The sequence below is a fragment of the Cryptosporidium bovis genome (genome assembly GCF_009768925.1).
Source record: "Cryptosporidium bovis isolate 45015 chromosome Unknown contig_28, whole genome shotgun sequence".
NCBI classification, from domain to species: Eukaryota; Apicomplexa; class Conoidasida; order Eucoccidiorida; family Cryptosporidiidae; genus Cryptosporidium; species Cryptosporidium bovis.
This window is the reverse complement of record NW_027125012.1, coordinates 143,941-152,231: the sequence shown is the minus strand read 5'-3', so window position 1 is coordinate 152,231 and position 8,291 is coordinate 143,941. Positions and strand designations below refer to the sequence as shown.

General features: G+C 32.7%; 4 protein-coding genes across 4 annotated transcripts; 1 reads left to right on the top strand and 3 right to left on the bottom strand.

Moving 5' to 3' along the window:
• Positions 1-295: 295 nt before the first annotated feature.
• Positions 296-2,206, top strand: FG379_002000 (uncharacterized protein; the record flags this gene model as incomplete). Its single annotated transcript, XM_067327603.1, has 1 exon — positions 296-2,206. A coding segment is annotated over one exon (1,911 nt), but the record flags the coding sequence as incomplete, so codon positions are not given.
• A 187-nt stretch (positions 2,207-2,393) lies between these two features.
• Positions 2,394-4,343, bottom strand: FG379_001999 (uncharacterized protein; the record flags this gene model as incomplete). Its single annotated transcript, XM_067327602.1, has 1 exon — positions 2,394-4,343. The coding sequence occupies one exon, from the start codon at positions 4,341-4,343 to the stop codon at positions 2,394-2,396; it is 1,950 nt and encodes a 649-aa protein (XP_067184647.1).
• A 120-nt stretch (positions 4,344-4,463) lies between these two features.
• Positions 4,464-5,606, bottom strand: FG379_001998 (uncharacterized protein; the record flags this gene model as incomplete). Its single annotated transcript, XM_067327601.1, has 1 exon — positions 4,464-5,606. One exon carries the CDS (start codon positions 5,604-5,606, stop codon positions 4,464-4,466), a length of 1,143 nt encoding a protein of 380 aa, XP_067184646.1.
• Positions 5,607-5,771: 165 nt separating this feature from the next.
• Positions 5,772-8,241, bottom strand: FG379_001997 (DNA topoisomerase III; the record flags this gene model as incomplete). Its single annotated transcript, XM_067327600.1, has 2 exons — positions 5,772-6,731; positions 6,775-8,241. The coding sequence occupies 2 exons, from the start codon at positions 8,239-8,241 to the stop codon at positions 5,772-5,774; spliced, it is 2,427 nt and encodes an 808-aa protein (XP_067184645.1).
• Between the last annotated feature and the right edge of the window lie 50 nt (positions 8,242-8,291).

Sequence of the window (8,291 nt, the reverse complement as noted above, 5' to 3'; positions counted from 1 at the left end):
AACTAGTACTACAACTTCTACTACAACCACTACAACCACTACTACTACTACTACCACTACTACCACAACTACTACTACTACTACCACTACTACTACTACTACCACTACTACTACTACTACCACCACCACTACTACTACTACTACTACCACCACTACAACAGTAGTGTCTGGTTTTATCTTTAGTGGTACAAACACGCAAAGTGAAAATAATTCCGAGGTTCAATCATCATCGTTTTTCTATCCTATTGATTTGAATAACATTCCATTCTTAACAAACAAAAATTTGTCATTTAAGCAACCACCACCACTTCCAACGACTACTACCACCACTACCAATACTACTACTACTACTACTACCACAACAACAACTACTACTACTACTACTACCACTACTACTACTACTACTACTACCACAACAACTACTACCACTGAAAGCAATACACAAATACTTTCTAGAAATAGAAGATTGAGGGAAAATATTAAGATTATCCCTGAAACAGTTAATTCTACCTCATTTTATCCACTTGAATTAAATAATATATCATTTTTCCCCCTGAAAGATTACATTTTCAAGTCGTATTTCACAACTACATCAACAACCACTACTACTACTACGACCACAACAACCACTACTACTACAAACAATTCTGCTCAGATTTCAAGAAATAGAAAACTAAGGGAGAACATCAAATTTATTCCAGAAACAATAAATTCAACCTCATTTTATCAACTTGATTTAAATAATATTCCGATTTTTCCAATAAAGGGATTTTTATTAAAACCACCTTTTACAACAACTTCTACCAGCACTAGTTCAACTACAACTTCCACAACAACCACTACTACTAACACAACAACAACAACTACTACTACTACCACAACCACTACTACTACCACAACCGTTACTGCAGCAGGAATATCAAGTTCATTAAGTGAGTTGAGTAAAAAAGATGAGGGTGATTTTGAACTTAAATCATCATCATTTATTTATCCCATAGATATAAATAATATTCCATTCATTACAAACAAAAATCTATTCTTCAAGCAGCCACCAACAACTAGTACTACAACTACTACTAGTACAACAACAACAACAACTACTACTACTACCACAACAACTACTACTACTACCACAACAACTACCACTACTACCACCACTACTACTACTACTACCACAACAACTACCACAACTACTACTACTACTACCACTACTACAACAGTAGTGTCTGGTTTTGTCCTTAGTGATGCAAATACACAAGATGAGAATAATTCCGAGGTTCAGTCATCATCGTTCATCTATCCTATTGATTTAAATAATGTTCCATTCCTTACGAATAAAAACTTATTCTTCAGAAAACCACCAACAACTAGTACTACAACTTCTGCTACTACCACTACCACGACAACTACTACTACTACTACCACCACATCAGAAGTTAATCAAGCTGCTACCCCACTTAGATTTACTTTACAAACAGCTGAAACACGACAAAACCTCAAATTTAATCCGGCCAGGATTAATAATGTGACAAATCAAAGAAGTATACTTAATAAGTTTTTAACTGAGACAACAACCAGTACACCTGAAATAAATACACATTCAAGTTCAGTTGAAGATGGGCAGAAGAAAAAAGATCAAGGCATAAAAATTAAGCCTGGAATGATTGATATTCAGGATTTAAAGTCACAACCGAGTACTATCATAGATTCCCGTAATATAACTACATTGCCATCAACTATTCTAAAAAAAATACAAACAACAACCACAACTATTCCCACAACTATTGAGTCAACCATTAGAGACGAGGAAAATTTAACGTTATCGACAAATATGAAAACAACACGGAAAGTTATTTCGGAAAACAACAATGAAACACATTATGTAAGTGCTGATCGTAATAACACTGGATTATTTATCTCGCCAAAGGAACAATTTCTTAATACAAACGTTACAATCGAGAAGTTAGACGGAAAAACTTCTATGGCAGACGTCCATAAAAACACATCAAATTCATCTTCAAGTGATAATTTTACAATTGAACCAAGAAAGAATACTCTTCCAAATAAGTATTTTGTCACCCCAATGAATGGCACAGAAGTGGCACCAGTATTCTCTAAATTAGTCCCAGATGAAAGAACTGAATCAATTAGGTTTGGATATTCAGCCCCTCCAACACTAAATAGAGCTGATGTGAATATAGAATAAAGTTTGAATGACACTATTTGAAAATTTAATACATTGTTAGATAAGAAATTGGTTTAGAAAAATATTAACCTATTAAGTTTGAAGAATATCAATTCAAAAAAAAATGTTGGACGAAACATAAGAATTATAAAATATAGTAGTTAAATATTATAAAGTTTCAAAATAAGGTAACTCCATTATATTAACCCTATTTACAAATATAAGGATGCTCCTCCCTCTTTGAGTACAATATGTCGAACCTTGGAAAGATATTTATACAGTCTTTAATATCAATACATAAATTTGTCATATATGGGACATCTTTTTGATATTCCATAAACCCAATAACTCTAGAATTTATAAACCTTTCGTTTTGGAGTACATTATTACTAACGTTTGTTATTTCTTCACTTAAATTATCTTTTGAATCACCATCTTGTAAAAATTTTCTTGAATCATTGCTCTTTTCACTATCAGACTTTTCCTGATTTGGAGATTCACTTTCGGGATGTAACCATTTCATCTTCTCATAAAGCGCATAATAAGAGTTATCTTCAAGTATCTCAGAATAGTCATCATTTTGAGTAATTTCTAATGTAACAGATTTCTCTATTTGAATGTCCTGTCGCTTCCTTCCAAAGAAATCCCTATTAAAAATCTCGCCTATTTTAATAATTGATTTTTTCGAGTGTTTAGATTCTTCCAAATTGCTGTTGTAAGAGTAACTTATTTTGTCACTAGAAAGTATTGGTATGGCAATCCCGTCATCATCGAAGGTAATAATATCACTCTCATAGTTGCATTGAAACTTTCTTGGTTGAAATATGCAATTCAATCTATTTAATGCAATTTGCTGTGACATCAAGTTTGCGGTTTCCCTATTAATTTTATCAGTCATATTATATATTCGTTCATAACAAACAACCGGATCTGTAAATTTTGTAAAATCATCTTCGTTAAATGGTTTATCTAGCCACATATAAACTTCTTTATACCTTTCGTGTAAGAAATTCATCATCAAATAGTCATCACCTTTCTCTAAACAGGTCTGTAATAAAGTTATCAATTGTTTTATTTCATCAAATTTCTTCTTAGAATCGTTAATTTCCTTTAAAACAATATCCTCCCCATCAAACCACTCTTTTAGAAGCTCATTCTTGAACTTCTCTGTGTTATCAGACAATATTTGGCATGCCTGGATTGAATTGCTTTCAAGTAGAGGCTTTACTTCCTCCATGAATTTTTTCTGCCTCTTCATCCATTCAGATGTAGAATTATAAACAGAATCAAGCTCTGTAATTCGTTTTATTGCAAAATTCTGAAATTGAACCAAAACCTCTCTAATACAATCAATAGCTTCGTTTGCCATTAACACCTTGTGGTCGCGGTGCATCCCAATAGTTGCGCAAATTTCACAAAAACAATTATGCTCACATGTAAGACAGAAGTAATTAGCTTTTGAATCTTTATGGACAATGCAATACTCTTCTGCAGACAACTTTTTTTTTTTTTGAATTTGTTTATTGTTCGCATCTGCTGTATTCCCATTCATACCAAACAAAATTTTCTCTTCCTTGGCAGTTTTTGCAAGTTTCTTCGTAGTATTAACAACTATATGTTGTTCGTCACTCTCTAATTGCCTCAATATATGATTTTGAAGGGTAGAAACTGAATTATGAAACTCTTTGGCACATCTCGTGCAAAAGTTTTCACAACAATCAATGCAGTATACATTAGACATTCTAAACAGGCACGTAGAACAATTTGTCTTCGGTTGAGAGCCAAAATTATTTCTGTTGAAAACAGAACCCAGTTCACGAACCACAGGAAGACCTGTTTTACCGAGCACTGCTGACTTAAAGCCACAAACCTTACAAACCATGAAATCGCCGCAATCAGAAACTGCAGAAATATTGCTCAGAACACAATAGTAGTGATATCTGTGAAGGCATGATAACAAAATATAAGATTCATCATATGTAGGCTGATTACAATATGAACATTGAACTATCTCCTCTTCAAGAACATCTGGTGCATTGTCACTATCGGCATTTCCAACATCTATCCTAAAAATATTAGATTTATCATTTCCATTATTTGAATATTTGGTTTCATTTGTATATGGTAGGGTGTAATTCTCTGTGCTATTCGAGACCATTTTTAAAATAACCTAACATTATTGATGGAGTTGTGGAGTTTGAAAACTAACTTAACGATTAGCACACACTATTAAAGTCTTGTCTATTCTAAATTACAACTTTGAAGGTGATTAAAAAGGTCACTTTTTCATCCTTTGTCTCTTCCCTCTTCCAATTTTTCCCATTTTGGTTACTTTTTCACCCTTATCTAAGTATTTACAAAAATTCCCATCCATTTTCTTCTTAAATTCGTTCTTTTTCTGTAAATAAAGCGCTCTTTTATCGTCAATAGCAAATTCGACTATAGGTCTCTTTTCAGGGGTGAAAACAGAAGGGTTATTATTTAAAGTGTTAAGTATTGCCTTCGAAAGAAAAAATGAATTCGTATAAACAAAGCCATATCCCATGGATTTACTTGTCTTGTCAGGGTTTTTTCTTATTATTCTAACTTTTTTTACCAAACCCTTAAGAACAGATTTGGATTTTTTCGGAGAATTAACGGATTTTCTTAACCTGCATAAAATCCGATTATTTTCCGTGTAACTGTCTTTTTCTAACAGATTCTTTTCCTCAAGTTCGGAAATAATATCAGCAACCAATTTCTTGACAAAATCAGTTTCTAAATTAGATATTTTATCGAAAATAATATTTCCAAGTTGACCCTGATTAATATTTGTTGGTATGTTTCTAATACACAAACTCAATTTATTTAGCTCATAATTAGGGTTTTTCATTTTAAATTTCAACTCCTTCCAAGAATTCTCGCGTAATTTTAAATCGTGTTCACTCATTCCCTCAGCCTCCTTCATTCCAGGCAAAATTAAACCTTGCCTAATCAATTCAAATTCACTTTCCAATTTGCGGTCATTGCCAATGCTGTGTTTTTTCCTTTCAATTGATTCAGCTTCACTCTTACTTAGAGCCAGGTGCGCATAAATCCTCCTACCATTGAACTGAATTCCAAGGTCTGGTGGGATTAACAGTGTTTTCATATATTTTACATCTTTTCTTACGTCCAATTTTGTCCTGAGTACATTATTTTCAAAGTACTCATTGGCTTTTTTTTCATTAGATAACATTTTTTCCACAGAGTCCTTGTCTCGAAATTTAACAAAGGCAACTCCTTTGGGAAGTTTTGTAATCCTAGAAACAACAATTTTAACGTATTCGACCTCACCGAATTTCGTTTCAATTAACTTCTTCAAATCATTTTCAGATATTTCGAATGGGACATTTCTCAAAAACACCGTTTTCCCTTCAATAGTGTCGTCCATTTTTGACATTTTCTCTGTTTTATTAAAATCACTACTTCTGATAAAAATGGACCGCAAAACTTCTTTTCGCGCTTTATTTCAACTTTGCTATGATAAACTACTTATTCGACCTATTAAGTATCTGTAAAATTGAGAATAAAGCTCTACAATCGAAAACATAATTTTTTGAAGGAATTATTGTAATTTTTGGTACTGGTAACAACTGTACGAAAAGTTTATGCAATACGGACAAGTATAATGGACTCTTTTTGTATTCACATTATGTATTTTTAAAACATTGAATTTACAGTATTGACATCTAATATTTGAAATATCTATTTTTCCCAAAGTAGGAATATTGAGTGGAATCTTGCATTTGTTGTGTTTTTGACCGGTACAAACACCCATTCTCACCTCTCTTGAAATGTAGACCTTCTCTCTACCTTTTTCACTCAGTGGTGGTAATCCACTGGATGTTCTTTTAATTTCAAACAGATCAATGCTTGATCTGCAAAAGCCACATTCTGAAATCCTTCTTTGAATTAAACTCCCATTCTCTTTTACTAGTGAATAATCCCATTTTGGAAAAAATGAGCTTAGAGACAAATCCAATTTTTCGATATATTCTAACATAAATGTGTATATGTGCCTCATAAAAGCTACAACACCTTCTACGATATGGCTTCTTGTACACTCTCCTTTTGAAATTCTTGATACTGAATTTTCAATCATCTGCCTAATGTGGAAGTGCATCAAACTGTGGCAGAATGAATTATTTAGGAAATCAAATTCTCTACTAATTTTGTCCATTTTTCTGTAGTTCTTCATTTGATCTGATATTAATTCAAATCCATTGAAGAGTGCATATCCCAGAGCAGTTGGAGAAAGTAACATTTTTCTATCCTTTCTAACATATTGCCTAGAATGAATTCTTTCTATGTGTTCATGCATGGTTGCATCTGTTCCTATTCCATTTTTATCCATTAAGTCTATTAACTCAGACTCTGAAAGTAACGAAGGTGGTTCTGTACTCCCTTCTTGAATAACCAATTCAAATGGTGCAATTAATTCACCTAATTCCAATTCAGGTAACCTTTTTATCGCAACTTTCTCGTACGGTGAGTATATATCTAACCAATTCATCTCAATCAATTCCTAAAAGTATTAATTTGTTTCAAAAATAAATAATCAAACTTACCACCCCTTTTGTATGAAATATTTCGTCTGAAATGCACGCAGTTGCATTTGTTTCGAGTAAAACAGCATCTTTTGAGCAAGTGGCCAAAAAATGGCGTGATATTAGTTCATATAGTAGCCATTCATCGCTAGATGCTGCATTATTTTTCTCTAGATTTTTCACAGGATGAATTGGAGGGTGTGATCCATCGTCCTTATTGCCTTTTCTTGGCTCCATGAACCTGTTTAGATCTATTAATTCCGTGGCATAATTTCCAAAAACGCTATTTTGTGATAGCTCGCCAACGTATTTTATTAGGTCAATATTTTTAGAAAAAAAGTTTGTTTCTGTTCTAGGATATGAAATAAAGCCCTTTTGGTAAAGCTCCTCTGCTATTTTAAGGCATTTGTGAGGGGATAACTTCAATTTTTTCGAGGCGATTTTCGTCATTTCGACTGTATTTAATGGTAGTGGTTTGTGTTTCTTTGAATCCTTCTTGGAAATATTTGTTATGAATAATCTTTGATCTTCAAGGCAAATTTCGTAAATAATAAATACAAAAAGACGGTCGAAAAGTTTACCCCTTTCCCAATCGAACTTTAATTTGTTTGTATTTAAATTATTCTTTTGAATATTAAGATTAATGTTCAGAATTATTGTCCACTCACTTTCTCTAATGAAATTAATCATTTTGTTATATCTATTCACAACAAATCCCAAAGTAGGGAATTGACATGTTCCATAACTTAAAGTCTGCTCAGGAATTGGAAAAATTTTTTTGTATCTCAAGGTCAAGAATCTTGTAAATGATGAGCCAACTCTAAGATCAATCTCTCTTCTCGCCTCAACAGAATCACTTAGTGCTCTATCAGGTGCTCGCAAATTTTCAATTGCATTTAGTATGTCATTTTTGGTTAAAGCAGAAAAGTGAGCCCTAAATATTTTTAGATTTTGGTTTGAAGTCATGCAGATACTAATAACTTCGAATGCTATGTTTTCTCCCTCTCTGTCACAATCTAGCCAAAGAATCAAGTACTTTGAAACTTTAGCATAAAATTTAAGGTTATCTGCAATATCACTGCAATCAGGAACGACGGAGTTAACGACAGGGGTTGAAAGATCAAGTAATATTGCAGGATCAACCGTGTTCCAATTCGAAAACTTTGGCTCAAATTCAAGATTTTTTATATGCCCTCTTACAGACGTAACTACCATATTACATTCTTTACCAAAAAAAGTGTAAGGAAACGCCAACACTGGATTTGTTTTGCTTTTACTAATTAAATTTATGGGTGATGTCCATTGTGGGCAAAGGAAACTAGATATTTCTTTAGAAACAGAATTTTTTTCTGCTACACACAATATTACGTCTTTTCCATCGTTTATAGTACTTATATTTCTTGAGATTCTTTGTTTTTTCTCCGAAATCAAGCCTTTATCGATATATAATTCTTTATTTGACCCATTTTTTTGCTTTTTGAATAACATATTTTATTTTTCATTTATATACTTTGTATAGTTTTGTCAAATCTTTGCGG